This window comes from Heteronotia binoei, chromosome 9, assembly GCF_032191835.1.
Source record: "Heteronotia binoei isolate CCM8104 ecotype False Entrance Well chromosome 9, APGP_CSIRO_Hbin_v1, whole genome shotgun sequence".
NCBI lineage: Eukaryota > Metazoa > Chordata > Lepidosauria > Squamata > Gekkonidae > Heteronotia > Heteronotia binoei.
This window is the reverse complement of record NC_083231.1, coordinates 29227967-29249895: the sequence shown is the minus strand read 5'-3', so window position 1 is coordinate 29249895 and position 21929 is coordinate 29227967. Positions and strand designations below refer to the sequence as shown.

Below are 21929 nucleotides of genomic sequence, written 5' to 3'. Positions count from 1 at the left end.
GGCCCTTGTCTGCCTGCTGGCAGCTGGCTCTGTCTACTCCCAGCAGCTACATGTCACCATGTTGAAATGCAAAAATCCTGGTTTACTCTACCCAAGGGAAGGCTCTGTTCATGCACACACAGACTACTCCGCACATGGCACTAATTACCAGTCTGGTTCTGGATTCAGTTCCTAGATGCCTGTTTTATCTTCTAAAGCCCTGGTACTCTCATAGGTGTAGGGCAACTGATCCCCATATTTGCCCACTTAGATGGGGAAGGAAAGGCCAGTTTATGATCCTATCAATCTTCCACTTAAGGCAAGAGCTGGGGCTTTAAAAAAAATGGCTAATCCATCATTCTGGAATCACTTCCTGACATGGTATGGAAAGTCACATCCATTCTCTTTTCACAAAGACTGAGTAAATGTTGATTAAATTGATTCTGGAATTTGATGCTTTGATGTAAATAGCTATACAGTAATATTTTATATTATTGACTGCCTTTATCTCATTTCTGATGCATCTCACAAGTTTACTCTTAAACACACTTCCAGCGTAGGAAATGAATTAGTCAATAAAATAATATCCCAAAACCTTAAAGAACTATTGCGGGGAAAGAGAATATTCCTTAAGTTCTATTTTTCATTTAATTGTAATTAATATTTTCTATTTAACAGTGTAGAAGACACAATATAGTCTTTAAAATACATGGATGAAACATCTAACATGCAAATCTACTTACCGTTCAAATCGTTCTGTTGTCAGCTGCCCTTTTAGAATATCATAATCAGTTTGCAGCTGTGAAAGTTTATTTCTGACCAGAGAATTTTCTCTATTAAGACTCGTTCTAAAAATATTGCAGACAAAGAAAATAATTGCACATCTTCCAGATGGCATTTTAAAGAACACTAAAAATACCGCAAACAAGACAAACACATAAACAAGAATATATGCATGAGTGCACATTCCCCCCACTTGTCCGAGGGCTCTGTTCTGCAACGGATGAATAGTACTTCTCATCTCCTACACAGCGTTAAGGGAAAATGCTTTCAAAAGGGTGGCCCAGTTAAGGTTTGCATACTCAGAAACTAAAACTGAGACTCCAGACCAGATCATATGTTTGCTGCTGATGAATTCCTCCTTCTATGAGCATCACCTTTGGCCTTCTGTGTCCCCCATGATTACATGGGGATGTTCCTGTGTAAACTCAAAACACTTGGCTATGTGGGACTATAGTGGCTCAGTTAAATGGAGGGTATTTGATCCAGCTGCATACGTGAGCCAGTCTTACAGTAGCTTTCCATGTCCCTCTAGTGAACTATAGCCACCATTTGATTCTTTCTTGCATGGTATTCTGGGATGCACAAAAGGAAGCACCACATTCTCACCATTATTGAAGGAATATATAAAAGCATCCTCACTACTAAGGGACCATGATTAATCTTGAGATAAAGGTCTATGATGACCCGAATTGAAAGTTCTTGGGCGGTATGTCCTCAAAGCTAATAGGCAAGTGCTCACACATACACACAACACACCCCAATGCTGATAAAGAAACTCAAAGAAAGTGGGCTGGTCACAGCTACAATGTAGAGTTCAGGAAACTCAGGGAAACTCCAAATTTGCATTAAAATTTGTTTCAAAAAGAAATGGAGCAGTGTTTTTAAAAACCTTCAAAAACAATAAGAATGACTTCACAAAACATTACACAAAACTCCTAAGAATAGTAGTGTTTAAGAAAATATGATAGTGTTAGAGCAGGCAAGGAAGAGAAAGCTGCTTATGATAAGCCTCCCCCACTTGCCCACCTGTCTCTTGGCCTCAGACACAAGAGTAAGACTCAGGGAGTGAAGGGAGCAAACCAGAGGAGTAAACAGAAGGGGCGGGGAGATATGAGATTTCCTCTCTCCTACAAATCCCCTTCTTGTTTCTTACTAACTTTTACAGCAGTAAGGTTTTCAAGAATCCAGGCATCTTTGAATTACATTACAAACAACAGGTGAAACAAGCTGTAAGAATAGCAATGCTGTGCTTTGGCAACATACAGTTTACTGTCCGAGAGAGTTAGCTTGTCTTTGAGTAGCAGAATTTCTGACTCTTTCTCATGAGTGGTTAAATGATTCTGAAATTCTTTGTCTCGGCTAGTTGACAGGAGCGTTTCCAGGTTTTGTATCGTTAGTCGCTCACTGGCTAACTGCTTTTTTAACAGCTCTGCTTCTGCTTTTGCATCTTCCAGCTGTGTCTGAACCTACAGAATAACAATAATTTGTTTCAGTCAATAGTCTTTCATTTAATATTAAAGGCTAAAGGCAACCTTTCCACATGATAGCAAAACCCCAAAGAAGTGCACTGTGTACAGACCTAACACTTAACTATAGTTTGCTTTCCCTTATGAACTGTTTTAAGATCTGAATATTTAAAGCCATAGTAAAGGACTGCCACAAAACATCATAGTATAACCATACTCTGAACAGGAAAAGAAAGGTCCCCTGTGCAAGCACCAATCATTTCCAACTCTGGGGTGACTTTGCTTTCACAGCGTTTTCACGGCAGACTTTTTACGGGGTGGTTTGCCATTGCCTTCCCCAGTCATCTACGCTTTCTCCCCCAGCAAGCTGGGTACTCATTTTACCGACCTCAGAAGAAGAAGAAGAAGATGATGATTTTGGATTTATATCCCGCCCTATACTCTGAATCTCAGTCTCAGAGCGGTCACAATCTCCTCTACCTTCCACCCCCCCACAACAAACACCCTGTGAGGTAGGTGGGGCTAAGAGTGCTTTTACAGCAGTTGCCTTTTCAAGGACAGCTTCTATGAAAGCTATGGCTGACCCAAGCCCATCTCAGCAGGTGCAAGTGGAGAAGTGGGGAATCAAACCCGGTTCTCCCAGATAAGAGTCCGCGCACTTAACCACTACACCAAACTGGCTCTTAGAAGGATGGAAGACTGAGTCAACCTCGAGTCGGTTACCTGAAAACCCAGCTTCCACCGGAGATCGAACTCAGGTCGCGAGCAGAGCTTAGGACTGCAGTACTGCAGCTTTAACACTCTGCGCCACGGAGCTCTTTACTCTGAACAAGCCATGGTTTATTTAGGCCTACCTTCTCCCATTGAGCAAGCCATGGCTAAGACTCTCTAGCTTCTCTGCTTCCAAAATAATAAGCAGGGCTCCCTGAGCTCCCTCTATATGTGCTCTCTGGAGGCAAGACTTCTAGTGCAGAGATAAATTATACCCTTCTAAAAGCCTATTGAAGTCACTCTGTTTAGGACTGCACTGTTAGCTTGGCAAGGTAAAAACCACAGCTTCACCATACATTTGGTATCTAAATGAGAGCCAGTGTAGTGAAGCGATTAATGTCAGACTAGATCTGTAAGATGCAGGTTCAAAGCCTCACTGCCACAGAAGCTTTCTGGAGGATCTTGGGGTGGAAACACACTTAGCCTAATCTACCTCACAGGGCTGTTGTGAGGATAAAAAGGAGGGAAGAACAAGTAAAACCGTTTTGTGTCCCCATTGGGGAGTAAGACTGGGTGTAAACAAAGTAAATAATAATAATAAAGATTAGGGCTACAAACCACAGTTAGTTCTTCTAACTATGAATAAGGATTAGTTCTAGAACAAAATAGGAGTCGATTGCACCTTTAAGACCAACTTAAGTTTTATTCAGAACGTAAGCTTCCGTGTGCATGCACACTTCTTCAGACGAGGAATGAGGTACAGTAAGCAGAGCCACATATAGCTGGTGGGGTTTGGAATGCCAAGTGACACAAACTTAAAATCCAATAGCAGAATAGCAAAATTAACAAATTCAGAAAAGCTTTGATCTGGGATGCATTAGCGTGGGAAACCATAAAACAGTAACATGTCAGAATGTGAGAATGCCTGTTAATTATTCTACTGCTAATACACCTGGGTCAAAAAGAGGGCATTTCTTTCCCAGAAGTTTTTCCTGTATCAGACAGCAAAAGCAGACAGCCATGGGATTAGAGAGCAAAGGGTAAAGTCCCAAACAAGTTAACAAAGCTAGTGTCACAAGAAGGTACTGCAAAACAAGAATAAGATAATGTAGCCAAAACTAGCTCATCCTAGGGACAGAATGATGGATTTTGACCTGAGTTCAAATACCTATTCGGCTTTGCTCAAGTCACTCTCATCTCTAGCTCCTGAGATGGAAAACAGAAACAACAGTATTGGCAGTATTATATGCCTTCAGGGCTCACTTCCTGTCCAGCAGCCTGACTCGGAAGAGGGCTCCAAAGGCATTTAAATGCCTTTGGAGCTCACTCAGGTTAGGGTGGTGGGCTCCAGTGGCATTTAATTGCCTTCAGAGTTCACTTCTGGGTAGCCCTCACCCCACCCCAAACTCTGCGAAGCATGAACTGGTTCATGTGATGGAGAAGTTTGTGCTTCAGGGTTTGTGAAAACCTCCAAAGCATGAACCTCCACTTTTATGGTTTGTGCCCATCCCTACTTATAAAAGCCACCAAAAAGTTTTGGGGTTCCATTGATTAGAATTTCTAGTGTCTCCTTCATGTGGCTTCTCCCAAAACAACTACTTCTGTTTCTAATCTAACTGAATCTTTTTATTAAAAACAGCTCAAATTTCTTTTCCACTTACCCTTTCAAAATCCATATTTCTGGATGTTAACTGACGGGAAAGATTTTCTTTGCTGGCCTCCATCTTAACACAGAGATCTCTAATAGAAATCACATCAGCTGATGTTGCAACCTTCTCTTCTTTTTCACGATTGAGACTCTCCTCAAGTTTAGCCATATTTTTTGCCATTGAAGAGATCTGTGATTCATATGCTTGGTGAGCCATGATATGCTAATCAACAGAAACAAAAACAAACTTATTATTCATATATGTGTTCATAGCCCTCGCTGTATACTAAAATGTAAATTCAAGCTCTTCTTTCCCCAATCTTCCAAAACACACTTACTACTATTTGCAAGCAACAACAGAAGTCAATCTCAAACAATTTTTTCCTTGAGCTGACAGTGATGGTAAATTACCACCACCTGCTCCTTGGGCAAATCTCCAATTAACACCGAGGCATTTGGTTAAGAGAGCACATTAGTGAAGTGGACCAGCCAACACAATTCAGAGAAGACTAGAGATTACCTCCTGAATTTCTTTTTCCAGTAGGTCTATTCTTTCACTAAGCTGTCTTCGCTCAGTGTCAACAGAGAGAAGTTCCAGTCGTACTGAGTTGCTGTCCCCCTCAGCTTGATGGGCCTTTGCTTCCCAGTCTTCAGCTTGGCTATGGAGCATCTTGAATTTTTCCAGCAATTCTAGGTTTTCTCGTTCCTAGTTAAAACACAAATATGCAGTGAGCAATAAATCAGTGACAAAGGCCTTCTGCCCAGACAAGCCAATCAGCAATATTTAAGCTAGCAAGCCAAATCAGCAATATATGTGCCACAGAAGAAATCTCCACATTTCTCACACACACTCATCTACATCCCCTCAACATACAGAAAAAGACAACTTCATTCTTTTTATGACCAGAATAAATCCCTGATTTGCAGTTCAGATAATTAGATAGGAAATCAAAAAGTTTAAAGCAGATGCTGCCTTTGTGATTTGGTTAAAACATCAATGGTTATATAATGGTGGATTTTTTGCCTTCCTTATCTCAGTCTGCAGCATTTATTTTAAAGAGCTAAATGGAGATAAAACAAAGAGCTTTGGATGTGAGCCATCCACGTCCCCAAGTGAAGCTGTAGGATTTTAAGTTTAAAAAGAAATTTAGGGGTTTGGGATGATAGCTGTTTAAAAGAAAACACAAGAACAGCCATCATTCAGGAAAGATAAATACAGTTCAGGTATTCTGAGTAAGAAGATTTCAGATTTAAAGTCATACTAAAACATTTTACAGACCAAGTAAAACAAAGTCAATCCCATGATTCATGACTTATGTCAGGGGTAGACAAGGGTAGCTCTCCAGATGTTTTTTTTGGCCAATGGCTGGGGCTGATGGGAGTGGTAGGCAAAAAACATCTGGAGAGCTACCGTTGTCCACCCCTGACTTATGTGAAAGACTTTCTGCAGTTCAGTTCTGCAACACCAGTACATACATATGGAAGTTTCTACTGGTTTCAGGGCTTAGTTTCCTGAGATGCACATGATTGTTCTGCATTTTGTATACTGGGAGGAAAACATAAGCTAAATAAACAAAGACTACATGGGGATAGAACCCAACATACCACTGTGTTGTTCATCTAGTTCAGGTTTGTCCAACAGGTAGCTCGCGATCTACCAGTAGATCACAGAGGGGTCAGAGGTAGATCACTAGCCGCACTTGGTCTCATGGTTTGCTGGACAGGTGTTTGGGTTTTTTTGTTGATTGTTGGTGTGGCGGTATTTGATTATTGGTTCCAGTATGATGAATTCTTATTTTTACTTTTAGAACTGCATGTGTGGTTTTGGCATCATCCAGAGGTTTTCATTTCCTATTGATCTTTAATACTTTGGGACAGTGACAGTTTTGGACCAGATTCAGTTAATTTAGCACCCCAGCCACCCCAGTATAATGAAGATGTGTGTTCAAAAGAAGAGCAAAACCTACCACTTTCATGATGAATGGGAAATGAACTAATTCTTCATCATGGTGAAAGACAAGTGTTGTTGTCTACTTTGTAACGCCGCTGTATACTTGCCCAAAAAGGGTAATCTAGAGCATCGTTATAAGGCTCTGCATAGCAATAAGTTTGATGCTGATTTTCCACCCAAAAGTGAAATTCATAAACTGATGCTCAATTGGCTGAACAGCAACAGTTGATGGCAAAGCCAAGGTCACATTCAGTCAATGCAACCATGGCATCCTTCAAGGTCAGCAACCTGATCGCAAAGAAATGTAAACCTTTCAATGAAGGAGAATTTGTAAAAGATTGTTTTCTTGAAGAAGCAGACAATCTTTTTGAAGGATTTAAGAATAAGATCATAGCTGCTGTTAAAGATGTACAACTGTCAAGAAACACCGTTGTTCGGCGAACAGAAAAGATGCGTGGAGACACAACTGAACAATTGTTGGAGGATGTTTCAGTTTGTGTTATTTTCTTACTCCAACTGGATGTCTCTTATATCTATAGACATAAGAGACATAGCCCAGTTACTAGTCTTTATCCGGATGGTTTTTGAAGACTTCAGTGTTAAAGAAGAACTACTTGGAATAATTTCTTTAAAAAGGGAGAACTACTGGTCAAGAAATATTCAGCTCTTTCCAATCTTTTGTGACAAAGTGTAATCTTCCATTGCATAAACTTGTTTCCATCGCTACAGATGGAGCAAGAGCAATGACAAGTGAGGTTAACAGTTTCAAAGGCCTCTGTAGACAGCATGACGACTTTCCAGATTTCCTTTCTTACCACTGCATCATTCACCAGCAAGTTTTGGCAAGCAAGAGACTCAATACAAAGACTGTCATGGACATCACTTTCAAAATTGTAAATTCAGTTCATGGAAGATCACTTCAAAGACGGCTTTTCAATCTTACTCTTGATGAAGGGGCAGAGGAAATCATTTTGCACACAGATGTAAGGTGGCTAAGCAGGTACAAATTTCTGCAAAGATTTCGTGATTTGCTGAATGAAATAAGGTTTTTGAAGGAGAGGGGAGATGACAAAGCAGAGCTGGAAGATGAGGCGTGGTTATGTGATCTGGCATTTCTTGCTGACTTTACAGGTGAACTAAGTGATATGAACATTGAACTACAAGGTAAAAACAAATGCATTGGCGAGATGATGAGTAATTTCATCCTACATGAGCAAATTTGAGCTAATGATGACTGACCTTGCAAACAACACTCTTGATCATTTTCCTAATATGCAGGACCATCTGGGACAATATCCAAATTTTGTTTTTCAGAATGAGAAGTATGTGACAGAAATCTGCTCTGTTATCCAGGAATTCAAAAAAAGATTCTGTGACTTCCAAAGAATTGAAAAAGTTGTGGAGTACTTGTCATACCCATTCAAAGCAGATATGGATATTAAGGAAACTGCAGCTGCGATCAGTAAAAATTACTAATTGAACAAGGCATCTCTTGAAAACGAAATAGTAAACCTTAAAAATGACATTTTTCTCAAGACCCGTGCTGAGCAAGAATCGTTTTGGAAGCTAGTGACTAGAGACAAATTTCCCAACTGGAAAAGATGCAGTGAAGCTGTACACTCCTGTTTCGGTTCAACTTATTTGTGTGAATCTTCATTTTCCCATCTGAAAATGACAAAAAGTACACAATGTTCCAACATGACAGATGAACATCTCCAGGATTCCCTGAGACTGGCCCTCAGGCAATATTCACCCAACTTCAAAAAGCTGGTGGATGAAATGCAGGCTCAGATGTCTCACTAATTAGCAAGAGCAAAGTTTTAAAGATTGGCAAGATCAGCCTGGATCAATACTTGACCTACATTTAACACAAATTACTCAATAGAAGTTGAAGAAAGTTATTAAGACAGTTAAAGAAAGTTATAATAAAAATTTAAGAAAAATTATTTGCAGTTCTTTCTGGATCTTCGTCTCTCTGTTTTGTTTTTGCTTATTTTGCTTACCAGTAAATGACAGAAGGTGCATTGTAAATGAGGGGGGGGGGAGTGGTGGAACCCAACTTTGGTGGGTTAAAATCTAATGCAAAACTAATTTGAAACTTAATTTTCATGGAGGTAGATCACCAGCACTTTTGTCCGGAAAAAAAAGATCATGACCTGTTCAAAATTGGACATGCCTGATCGAGTTAATTTTTAGTCTGTGATCCAAACATGCAAGAACGCAAAAAAAGTGTGCAACTTCCACCAGTGGAGTGTCCACTATAACAAAATTCTACTTATAGGTTGTAGGCACAAGGTAATGTCCAAACTTTGCTCTCATTTTAAAAGCAACTTTCTAGGTCCACATACTATGAATGAGATGGCTTTAAAGGGGTCAGAGAGATTCATGGAGGAGAGATCCATCAGTGGCTACTAGTCCTGGTAACTAAAGGAAACCAACCATATATTAAGGCAGCAGACCTCTGAATACTAGCGCCAAGATGAAGCAGTAGGGGAAGGCCTTGGTCTCTAAGCCCTGTTTGTTAAACTGTATGCCGGTCAAGATTAATCTGATCCAACAGGGCTCTTCTTATGTCCTTATTTACAGATAATACTGCTGAAGCCAGAGAAGGATTGCGGCAAGAGTCCTAGTGATCAAGGCTTATGGATTTAATTCATGCATAATAGCAAAACTATTAAAGCAAATACATTCAATTAACATTCACAGCTTACAAAAGTTGCAGAATTTTGGGTTATCTTAAAGCAGTATACAACATTAGCAATAAACAGGCTATAGGTAAGTTTTGTGAAAACACAATTATTCAGGATAATGCATTTCTTCACCTTTGACACCATTAAGCTTTCAAACCTGGATACTTCAGTTATGTAATTATGAACTCTGATTTTCATTTCTTCTTTTTCACGTAAAGCTGCTTCCAGTTCACTTGAGGTTGCCTGTTAAGATTACACAAACTATTATGCATCAGCTTAATATGAACAAATGGTTTCCTAGAGACAGTATATATCCAGGCTTCAAAAGGCAGGTAGAGACTCATGTGACACCATGGCCAATCCATATAGAAAGCTGAATGTTGGATTGAAGCCAAGGCTACAGCACACCCTCATATGCTTTTTCTCCCTCTCTTTCTTTTTTTTACAGGGAATTTTTTTGGAGTATGGAGGAGCTTTCATTCATTCATATGCCTCCATCTGCACCCTGAAGATGAGCACTCTGAAGATGAGCAGCCTAGACTCATCAGTAGAACTAGGCTACTCATGTCTTGATTTTCACTTTGCTTTTTGAACATCCAAAACATGAAGAAGCTTCCATTGCGCATAAAAAGTTCTCCAAAAGGTAAAAACTACTTCAAGCTTTTGAATTCATAATTTGGTACAAATGTCATTGAGAACTGCTCTGTACCTGGTTTTCTCGGGTCATGGTAGCTAGATCATCCTGTAACCTTCTGTTTTCCTTCAGAGCCATTTCTTTCACCCTTCCGGTTTCATCGAGCTCAGAGTGTGCTGCATCAAGTTGGCGCCGGAGACTGGCTACTTCACGGTCTTTGCCACTCAAGGCATCCTTTAACTGGCTAGCAAGTGAGAGATTGGTGAATGGGATCCATCTTTCTGCATTATGCTATGGCATGTAATTCTGTCATGATAAAAGTAGTGGGCCACCTTCTGGTCATTCAAATCAGTAGACACTTTTGGGCTTTTTCCACTGAAACGCATTCCACAGATTTTGGCTACTTCAAACATGTTCTGAAATATTTCTTAGTGAATGCACTTCTCTCACAATGCTTGATCAGCACTCATTCCTAAGCATCTGTGCAAGTATCAGCTATGACACAGTTTAATGCCTGACAACGTTGCCCTGGTAGGCCATGTCAGGCAATATCTGTGCTGTATCAATATCCATGCTTTGAGCTAAACAAACATCACTATAATGATTTGAATTTATATATGCGTGTTCCTTTAATGGTTGCCAAGTTGCAGTAGAGAAAGAGGAGGTGGAAGGGGATGAGCAAGTGAGGTGATTGGTTGGTGATTGAGTGAGTGTGGGTGGAGCTAGGAAGGTCCAATTATAAATATAGTTAATCTTCTCATTACAAAATACAGCTTGACAGTTACAAGATGAAACATTAATACCCTAAAGCAATAATTTCTAGTGCTGCTACTTACTCCAAGGAGGACTCCAGCTGACTAAGCGTTTGACGTAACTGAAGGATACTTTTTTCCTATGGAAAAATATATTTATTTAGTAAAATAATTATATCCCAATTTCCTTCATAACTTAAGGGAGTTTACAAGCCGTAATCAATACAATTTAAAACCAAAAGAAGGAAACCTTAGATACTCCCCTCCCCCAACCCCCCCCCCCCCCAAATGCTTACAGGCCATCAAAAGCCCTGGTAAACAGAATGCCCTTGCAGCATCTCCTGAACGTTTCTAACAGGGTTTTTTTGAGCAGGAACACAATGAGCTTCAGCAGTCTATATAGGAACACTGAAACTGATCTCCATTTCATGAAAAACTTAGCAGCACAGACAAAGTTGCAAGGAAAACATGGAATGGATTTTCCATTAAGATCTCTGGGCCCTATCTATCTGGGCACAGAGACCTTAATGGAAAAATCCATTCCTTGCAGCTTTGCTTTCTGCTGCAACCTGCAAAGACAAAGCAAAAAAAAAAAGCAGGGAACTGAAAGAGCAGAGAACTTCGTCAGCCTTGGAGCTTCAAACAGTGAGGATAGGAGGGGGAGAAAAGAGCCTGCAGGCCTGATAAAAGCCCCAGGTGGACCTGGTGTGCCTCACGGGCTGGACATTTGACACCCCTGTCTTAAATTAATAATAATAAATTTTTATTTATACCCCGCCCTCCCCGCCGAAGCAGGCTCAGGGCGGCTTACAGGACATGGTGGGTCACACCATGATGTAACAATAAATACAACATAACCATGAAAATACATTTCTTAAACCAGCGATTAGATTAAAATTTAAAATTTAAATTACAGTATAAATTAATGGTGCTACATTCTTAATATACATGTAAACATATCTTATTGACGCGATGGTTCCATCTTAATATGCCAGCTGGAAAAGGACGGTTTTGCAAGCCCTATGGAACTGATTAAGGTCCCGCACCTCCTCTGGCAGCTGGTTCCACCACTGGGGTGCTGTTATCGAGAAGGCCCGCTCTCTTGTTACTTTCAGTTTGGCCTCCTTTGGCCCGGGGATTTTCAGTAGATTTTGTGAACTATATCTCAGTGCTCTCTGGGGAACATATGGAAAGAGACGGTCCCTAAGGTAGGCAAGTCCTCGGCCATATAGGGCTTTAAAGGTAATAACCAGCACCTTGTAACGGACTCGGTATACAATTGGCAGCCAGTGCAGCTCGCGCAGCCTAGGCCGCACATGTTCCCACCTAGGTAGACCCACTAGCAGCCTGGCTGCCACGTTCTGCACTAGCTGGAGTTTCCAAGTTCGATACAAGGGCAGCCCCATGTAGAGGGCATTACGGTAGTCTAGTCTCGAGGTGACCGTTGCATGGATCAATGTTGCCAGGTCACTGTGCTCCAGGAAGGGAGACAACTGCCTCACCCGTCTAAGGTGGAAGAAGGCGGACTTAGCAGTGGCTGCTATCTGGGCCTCCATTGTCAGGGAAGACTCCAGTAGCACTCCCAGGCTCCTGACCCTGCGCACCAGTACCAGTGGTGCACCGTCAAAAACCGGCAAGGGGATTTCCCCACCTGGACCTCTGCAACCCAGGCAAAGGACCTCTGTCTTCGCTGGATTTAACTTTAGCCCACTCAGCCTAAGTCAGCCTGCCACGGCTTTCAACGCCTGGTCCAAATTTACAGGGACATTGTCAGGCCGGCCATCCATCAATAGATAGAGCTGGGTGTCATCAGCGTACTGGTGACAACCCAGCCCATACCTCCGGGCAATCTGGGCAAGGGGGCGTATGTAGATGTTGAATAACATCGGGGAGAGAACCGCTCCCTGAGGCACTCCACAGTTAAGTGGGTGTCTCTGGGATAATTCTCCCCCAATCGCCACCCTTTGTCCCTGACCCTCAAGGAAAGAGGAAAGCCACTGCAAGGCTAACCCCTGAATCCCTGCGTCAGCAAGGTAGCAGGCCAGCAGCTGGTGGTCGACCATATTGAACGCAGCCGATAGGTCTAACAACAGCAGTACTGCCGAGCCACCTCGATCCAGATGCCGTTGGAGATCATCCATGAGGGCAACAAGCACTGTCTCTGTCCTATGGCCCGGGCGGAAGCCATACTGGTATGGATCTAAGGTAGAACCGTCATCCAGAAAACTCTGCAACTGCAACACCACTGCCCGCTCTATAATTTTGCCCCAAAAGGGCAAATTTGAGACCGGCCGTTAGTGCGCCAATTCGGCCGGATCCGATGTAATCTTTTTGAGGAGGGGGCGGTTTATCTTTGGTATATCTTTAGAAAAAAACATTTTGCATCACAATCCACAGTATGGGCTAAAGGTAGAGCTGTAACACATCACTTGAATAATTTCATACTGTGTGTACCTACCTTATTAGCTAGATTGTCATCTAAATAAGCAATTCTCTCCGTTTTTTCATCCACACTTTCCTGAAGGCTGTCCTTCTCCTTATCCAAGATATTAATGGTACTTCTGAGCACACTGATGGTCTCATCTTGGGTAGTGCTATTATTATTTAATTTAACTGAAGATAAACAAAGGAACACGTGAGTCTAGTCTACTTGCCGAGTTAATTGGGTACATCTGCATGAGATACCTGTACACTCATGTGCACACCCAAAAGAAACCCACCTGGCCTCAACCAGAGCCAGAGCTTTTTCTGCTCTGGCACTGGCCTGGTGGAACACTCTCCCAAGTGAGATCTGGGCCCTGTGGGACTTAATGCAATTCTCCAGGGCCTGTGAAATGGAGATATTCTGCCAGGCCTATGGTTGGGGTGGCAGTAAACCATCTACACTGGCCTCCCCTGCCTTGTTCCACCTACTGTGGCTGACTCCCTTGCACGTGTTACTCCATTTATGGTGCACAACAGACAGGATTAGGATTCAACATCTGTGCTGCAGATCGCCATCTATTGGTAGTATTGATCAATTATCTGATACGGTAGGTTTTAATGACTGTATCATGTTTTTATAGTTTACTTATGGTAAATGAATTGCTGATCTTTATATTTGTTGTATCCCATTCCGAGCCTGCTGTGCAAGGACGGCAGGTTAAAAAATTGAATAAAATAATAAAAGTTTATCACAAGCCAATCTCAACCAAACTTCCACTGGTTGGCATCTGTATTGAGGTGGAAGTCCAGTGCTCACCCAACAGTATGCCAACATCTTTCATAGTTGGTTCCTTATAGCTCCTAAGCACCAAAAGCTGAGAGTCAGCCACAAGAGAACTGCCAAAAGTGGCAGTTGCTCTACACAAGACTGCTCCTCCTTGCTCTACACAAGACCGAAGAGGGGAAGGTGAATTGACTATTTCTCCAATACTCTGCTTCTCTCCTTCCATTTTCCCCCCAGATGTAAAAATGGCTCAGAAGAATGAGGGTGCAAACAATTCACAAGGAACAGAAGTTTCTTTCATGTGTATCAACCACATCCCTCTCAACATTTTCAAGAAGTCTAGAAAGGACAGAGTGATGGGGAAATTGGGGCCCAGTTCAGCTCAAGGGGTGCTAGATGCTGATTTTTAAAACTGGGGGGGAGAAGCGAAGCAAATGCTCCTGACTCTCAGGTTAGGGAGTTGCCTTAGCCAGCCTTTAAAATGTTTCCCAACACTATGGTTAAACATAGTCACAAAATTACTTTTTTAAAAGATATAAAGTAGCACATACCGATTGTGCCCTCTAACATCAAAATTTCTTCTTGAGCTGAATGAAGTTCATCATCTTTCATACAGAATCGATGCTGTATTTCATCCAGGGACTTTTGTATCTGTTCATTTAGGAGCCTGAAGAATCAAGGCCAATTTAGGGCAAAGAAAACCAACAAAATGCAGGTTCTAATGTAAGCATAAACAAGGAACAAGATCATGCAATAAAGAGAAACAAACTTCCTATATCTTCAAGAGGATATTATAGCTGAAAAATCTACCTCTCAAAAAAGGCAAGTATTTGCCTTTTAAAGAGTGTTTTATTGTTGGATTACTTCTAAAATATGACATTTTGCAGCAAGATTGCCCATAAATGGCACTTCAATTTCAAGTTTAATTTTGCTTGAGAATATGCCGTCATTTCTGGTTAAATGTCTCAAAAAGAAAGAACCTAATATGCAAACTGACACTACATCACATACCCATAAGGAATGAAACTCTGTTTACTCTAGCAGGTAAAATGATGCAATGTACAAGCTTAACTAAAGGTGTAGCCTGAAACCTGTCATCATCAAAAACAACAGGGATTAGTCCTAGAACATGGGAAACAGTGAGGTATTTCTGTGTACACGTGAAATGCCTCTCTTTCTCGATACCGAGCAATCAAAGATTGTGAAGCAGGGCTTCTGGGTTGGACACTATGATTGTCAGGTAAATACGGACTATCTCCACATGTTCTTAGGATTTGAACACAGATGAAATGGCTTCATGTAAAAAAGCACTGGTTACCAATTGGCATATAGAGCCCACACCAGCAATGAAATACAAAATACATGGCTGAACTTACTGAAGTGAGCTTAACTCTCTCTTAAATTGTGAAGCATCTTCAGTTGACTGGGAGAGGTGATGAGACTTCACACTTAGTTCATCTTCTAAGCAGGCTATTTTGTCTTTTAGTAACGAAACGGAAGTTGTTTGATCAAGCTGTTCGGTTTCCAACTACAATAAACAAGAAGCTGATATTTTCCAAATCTCATAAATAATTTTTTTCTTTAGAGCATTTAATTTCAAAGCATTGTAAAAATTAACAGCTTGCACATGTAAGATGATAAAAAAACCCAGAAACTGTGTCTTCTTCTTACTTTGTTTTAAATTTCATAGGAGTTATGGTATCTAGGTTTGAGGTTCAAGAGTTTTACAGTGTGACAGCAGTGAAGTCCACTGCAACACTTCTGCTATAATATCAGATTTCTAAACAGAAATTGCTACAGCAGTAGGCCTTAAAAAACAGCTTTAACTTGTGTTCAGTTAGATGCTGCTTGAATTTTCCTCCGCTGTTCTCCAACCACTGTCCAAACCACTTCATAGAGTTTAATTCCACTAATAACCAGGGCACTTGATGATCCCAAGCACATGGGAGAGAGGGTCCTTAGAAGCAATCATGTCCACCTGTCAAGAGGCTTCTTAAATTCCAGAAGCTCCTAAATCTCTGGCAACTGTATCAAACGTTACCAAATGGAAAATCCCTCAGAGGTGCCAAGGAACCATGTGGACCTAACCTTCTTCAGGGGCATATCATCCTTACCACTCTCCTTCCCAGTCACAGGTATACTGTGACTAAACCCAACAAGATAGTGATCTGTCGATGGAATCATAGAAACTTCCCCACCCCCTGGATCACCGTTATCTCGATCTGCTGAGGGGGAAAAAAGCCAGGGTGTAACCTGTTGTTGTGTCATAGACCAGCAGTTCCCAACCTTTTTTGCACTAGGGACCAGTTTTGTGGATGACAATTTTTCCACAGACCGGGGAGTGGGGGGTGGTTTGGGGCAATGCTCCCTCTAACTGTGGAATCTTGTGAGCAAAAATTCTACTTTGTGAGTTACTGGCATTAAAGTTGTAAACAAATTAATTTGCTCTGCATAAATTAGTTTGCTCTGGGGCTATTTTTCCTAAGTGAAAACAAAAATGTGTGAGCCAGAGGCTAAAAAACTGTGAGCTAGCTCACACGAACTCAGCTTAGATGGTTTGGGGTTGATACAATTGTGCACTTTAAAATGTCTATTATTACACTGTAATATATAATGAAATAATTATGAACATATGAAGCTGCCTTATACTGAATCAGACCCTGGGTCCATCAAAGTCAGTATTGTCTTCTCAGACTGGCAGCGGCTCTCCAGGGTCTCAAGCTGAGGATTTTCACACCTACTTGCCTGGACCCTTTTTGGAGATGCCAGGGATTGAACCTGGGACCTTCTGCTTACCAAGCAGATGCTCTACCACTGAGCCACCGTCCCTCATTATATTTCCCTCATTATATTTCCCAATTATTTCCCAATATATCCCTCAATTATAATTATAACAGGCCACGGACCATGGCCCAGGAGTTGGGGACCCCTGTCATAGACCAATGAGTTGTCATGAAATCCTGAGTCATTCTAAATCACAAAGGTTCAATATGGACAGTGAAGTCCCTGAAGACCAACAGTTTCTGTATTCCACTCCATCAATTTGCCTTCCATACTCATAACAGAAACTGGTACCCACCTCCGCTGGACTCAAACAGCAGTAAAACTGGACAGAGAGAAACAAACCCATCAGCTCCTCTACTACTCTAACAGATTCTCTGCCAAAAGCCAGAGAAGAAACTACTGACCACTTCTCTCACAAGATGAGACCCTCTTCTGCTCTCTTTTAGAACAGCCTATGACCAGTACAAGCCGTGAACCAGCATCTGACTTGCCAGATGCTGTCTCTGATGCAGCGACAAAGCTCAAGGAGCCATCAGATGGTACCTCCCCTCATCCCAGTCTCCTGAAGGTTTAGCTGATATCCCCCTCCGAGGCACCTTGGCTGGTACTTCTGATGCCTGCAGGTACCTTAAATAACTTACTGTATGAATAGTGTTTTCCAGCTCTGCTATTTCCTTCTCCAACTTTGATTTTTCTAGAGCAGCATCTTCCTGGATGATCTAAGAAAGGAAAGAGAAAATAAATTCAAACAAACATTTATTTACTACGGTAGATCTTTATCTACTATTGTAATATTTGAGGAGTTACTTCAATATTAGTTACTTCAGTGGGAAGTAACTAAAAGGTTAGCATCTGATGGCCTTGGAAACATGGCAGTTAGGGGAAACCAGGAAAAACTGCAGCTGATTGGAATTCATAAAGGATTTCAAATTTGAACAATAAATGAATGAGAGTGGCAGCAAGAAAAGCAATAAGGTAAGAATTGATATTTCTTTTCCTTTTCTCAGCTGCCTGCCTTCTTTTCAGTGGCAATGCTCACAATGCAATGTCAGAGCACAAGAATCCAGGGCTTCAAATTAAACTAACTGGAACCACAATTAAGACTGCCATAGGCTACAAGCAATGTTTGTGAGACACGAAAATCAACCCAAAATAACCACAAGAAAGCATTAATTGTTAATTTCTCTCTGACCTTTAATTTCTCTCTTAGCCCTTCCCTCTCTGCCACCACTCTTCTGAAATCAGACAGTGCAATGTTTCTCTCCTCTTCCACGTGACTTTGGACCCGAAGACAACTTTTTGCTTCTCTTTGTAGACGGTTCAATTCATCCTGAGACTAAGAGAACACATTGCACAAACACTAAGAAAGAACACAACCTATGCAAGACACGAGAAAGGTGAGTTTGAAGGGGTGAGAAAGAATAGCGTGTGTAGAACTGAGAATAAACTAAGCTCCGCCAACATACGAGGAACAGGATCTGGCACTGAAATGTACTTCTGCTTTGTCCATCACCCTTGTACAACCTCATTCCCCATTTATTTCTGCAGCAATACTTCCCCATTATCAATCCTGTTGAGCCCAGCAGCCATTTGTTCTGCCTTTGCCTCCAGATCTCCACCTGGCTGTTACGCCTACACTTGCCTTCATTCTGAGTCATCTTTTCATAAATCTCAGCTCCCTTATTGGTGTCACAAACTTACAATGACACCCTCCCTCCCAATTTGTTAACTGATCAGGCTCCTATTAGTTTACCTGTTCATATAGATTATGTAGTCTGTCTCTTTCTGCAGTTAGCAGTTTGACTTTGGACTGAATCTGTATCAAGTGCCTTTCAAAGTTATCCAACATAGCTCGTAGCTCATCTCTCTCTCTGGTAACCAACCTAAGATCATCACTCTGGAAAACAGAGATACCAAAAAAGGGACAATTAAATTATTAACCCATATATCACCAGTAATGGGCACAGTGAAAGTTAAAAACTTACATCAGTTAAATTAAACAATACGAACACTATCCAATAAATTGTATTCTTATTGATTCAGCATATGCTACTAACGTAAATAATCAAGGCTGAGAAGTTATACAGAGGGAAGGGAAGGCAAGCATATGGCATGCGGAATGGAACTGGTTGCTGCAAGGCTCCTATCCAGCCTGCAAGAAAGAAAAAAAAGCCAAATGTCCCTTCTCTTGATTGGCCAAGTGTTTCTCCAACTCTGGGAAGGGAGAGGGAAGAAAACAGACACGCAGAGAAAGAAACAGATAGAGTACTGTGGCAGCTTTAAGACCAATGAAGTTTTATTCCAGGTATAAGCTTTCATGTGCAAGCACACTTGAGAGAGAGAGAGAGATCCCCCTTTCCAATTCTAACAGATGGGGGGGGGATCCTAACTGCTTGCAATCTTTATTAGTGGAAGGAAGCAAGAGTCCAGTAGCACCTTAACAACTAACAAAATTTGTGGTAGGGTATGAGCTTTCATGAGACACTGCTCACTTCTTTAGACTTACTTCCATTTATTGTTTGCATCCTCCTGGACTGAATCCTCCTGGACCAAACTGAGACCTAGGTTTTGTGTCTCATTAAAAATGCTGATACTTCCAAGCCTACTATCCCGCTACATATCACAAATCCAATCAAGACTGCTATTGCCATTTGGCATCTGAAATACCTTCATAAAGTTTATACCTCTGGAACCTCATGTTACATTTTATGGCACACGCCTGGCCCAACAAAGTGACATTATGTCAGATCTGGCCCTTGTAACAAATGAGTTCAACACCTCTACTCTAATTGTCTTCATTGTGAAAGGGGGAAATGTGCATCCTGAACTCTCCCCCTACAAGGAACATGCTTGTTTAAAGATGGAAGTTGGGAACTAGAAGATCAATATAACAGTTCTAGCAGTCCAGCAATTCCCAAGTTTTTTTTTTAAAAGTGCTTAGGTGAAGGAGGGGGTAAATGGTGGCCAGGAGAGCTGTGGGGGAAACTGCTGTGTGGATGTCCCACTGGCTTGTGAATCCACATTCCATTATGAACCTTATAGAGTGATCCTGGGCCAACCATTCTCTCTGTTTATCTCTCAGGGTTCCGTAGGATAAAAATGGAGAAGAGAATCATATCTGCCACTTTGAGCTATCTTGGTCCTGCTACAAAACTTTTAGCCAAGACAGCCATTTCTGAGCATTGGCATGAAACTGTTAAGATCAGGGAAAACTCAATGTTTCTCAATTTTGAGAGATTTGAAGAAGGACTAATTAACAACAACAAAAATCCCAGACAGACATTACCTTTTCTGGAGACTTTTGCAATGGGCTTAATTTTTGCTTCACAATCTTTTGAAGACACTCCAGTTCTCGCTTATAGTAGTCCCTGTCTGCTTCTAAAGACTTTACGAACGCATCCATACGAGAAGGCGACTTGACTCCAAGTGCGATGCCACCTTCTAGTCTCATTCTCTCTGTTTCGAGAACAAGTTCGCGTTCTGAAGGAAAATGAAACCAAGAAGCATGAACATACCCACCATAAACCAATAAAGTACTCCAGAAGTAATTACTCAGGCTGCAAAATTAAGCTCACCTGTCACCTTCCTGCTTTGATTCAAAATCTCCCGCAAGACTAAAAAAGCAGGGAAGACTAGGTAATTTTGGAGCTACAACTTTCATTTCTGTCACTATTCAATATCACCTATGTTATTTTATTTGGTAATCAATAAACAAAACAACTAGTTGCTTAATCATCAGTCTTTAAGCAAATAATTCATATTAAGCAAACTGACATTAAACACCTAAAATTGTGTCTTTTTGCAACATTGAAAAATGCATAAGGTAACGTGTCAGAACCAAAAAACTTTATACAAATTGTTCTTAATTCTAAACTTCACTTGCTAAAACTGAGTCTATATCAATCAAACTTCAGTGGTTAATTTACCACTGTACTGTATTTCATCCACTACCACTTCAGAGCACTGGGACAAAGGTCTCATTTGTGTTCCATTTACAGAACACTTGGAAGCACAGGAGGTAGATTCAAGGACCACAAGATCCAACAACATTGTGCCTTTCCTTTTACAGACTGCAACACCCAAACTCAGCATTAAATTCCCCACTGCTACCATGAGCATATGGAGGAGGAAGCTGAGATGCTGAACGGATTCAGGGATGACCTATCAATAAATTCATCTATCTTGGGGCAGTATTCCAGGAGACCAGATCTACTGCTGCACATTGTAAGAGATAACTAAGTATGTAATATTAAGATTTTTTTGTTGCTGTTGTTCTAAGGGGGGGGGGCCTTTATGTATCTGATGCATTGAGACACTTCTTTACGCTAAAGTAATACCCCAACTTATGTATAGCACTCTTACTGATATTTCGACTGCAAGCTTGAATTTATTTGAAAAGATACAATCTAAATTCCTTAGTGCCATTTTCAGGGCCCTCCAGCTGTTCCTTTTCCATCTGGAAATGAGGATTGAGGTGAGGATTCTGTTGGCATCTGCTTCCCAATGGTTTAAGATACATACTAATCCAAAAGGACTTCTTCCCCTTGTAATGCAAGATTCTTACAAACTGAGCGGGCTTCACAGGATTGAGGGAAGCCTTGAAAGAATGGGCCTTTCACCTGGTGCCCTTTTGTCACAGATCATTGATCCGGTCAAACTCACAATTAGGCAAAGGATTTGTGACATGGAATGCCAGCAAGACTTAATGAAGTCTCCTGGCTTCAGGGCCCTTGAGAAGACAAAATGCATTGTGGCAATGGCCAAGAATCTTAAAACTCTAGATTTCCTTCCTTACAGGAGAGCTTTTACACTGGCCAAATGTGATGCCATGCCATCCATGATTTTGGATGGGAGATATATGAAGATTGCATACCCTGAGAGGATTTGCCCCCGCCCTCTAAAAAGGTAAAGGTAGTCTCCTGTGCAAGCACCAGTCGTTTCTGACTCTGGGTGACGTTGCTTTCACAACGTTTTCATGGCAGACTTTTTATGGGGTGGTTTGCCCCGTGGCGCAGAGCGGTAAAGCTGCAGTACTGCAGTCAGAGCCCTCTGCTCACGACCTGAGTTTGATCCCAGTGAAGCTGGTTCAGGTAGCCAGCTCCAGGTTGACTCAGTCTTCCATCCTTTCAAGGTCGGCAAAATGAGTACCCAGCTTGCTGGGGGGAAAGTGTAGATGACTGGGGAAGGCAATGGCAAACCACCCTGTAAAAAGTCTGCCGTGAAAACATTGTGAAAGCAACGTCATCTCAGAGTTGAAAACAACTGGTACTTGCACAGGGGACTACCTTTACCTTTTACCTTGCTATTGCCTTCCCCGTTCATC

General features: G+C 41.5%; 1 protein-coding gene across 1 annotated transcript in view; it reads right to left on the bottom strand.

Annotated features, from left to right (window-relative positions):
• CEP135 (centrosomal protein 135) overlaps positions 1-21929 on the bottom strand; it is a 37972-nt gene that overhangs the window by 4362 nt on the left and 11681 nt on the right. The window contains exons 11-24 of the mRNA XM_060246389.1: positions 19893-20086; positions 18360-18503; positions 17799-17942; positions 17248-17325; positions 15199-15350; positions 14374-14489; positions 13073-13227; positions 10699-10754; positions 9938-10106; positions 9361-9471; positions 5108-5293; positions 4601-4810; positions 2026-2228; positions 723-827 (exon numbers count right to left, since the gene is read on the bottom strand). Coding sequence (XP_060102372.1) covers positions 723-827; positions 2026-2228; positions 4601-4810; positions 5108-5293; positions 9361-9471; positions 9938-10106; positions 10699-10754; positions 13073-13227; positions 14374-14489; positions 15199-15350; positions 17248-17325; positions 17799-17942; positions 18360-18503; positions 19893-20086 — 2023 coding nt within the window. The remainder of the gene's footprint in view (positions 1-722; positions 828-2025; positions 2229-4600; positions 4811-5107; positions 5294-9360; positions 9472-9937; positions 10107-10698; positions 10755-13072; positions 13228-14373; positions 14490-15198; positions 15351-17247; positions 17326-17798; positions 17943-18359; positions 18504-19892; positions 20087-21929) is intronic.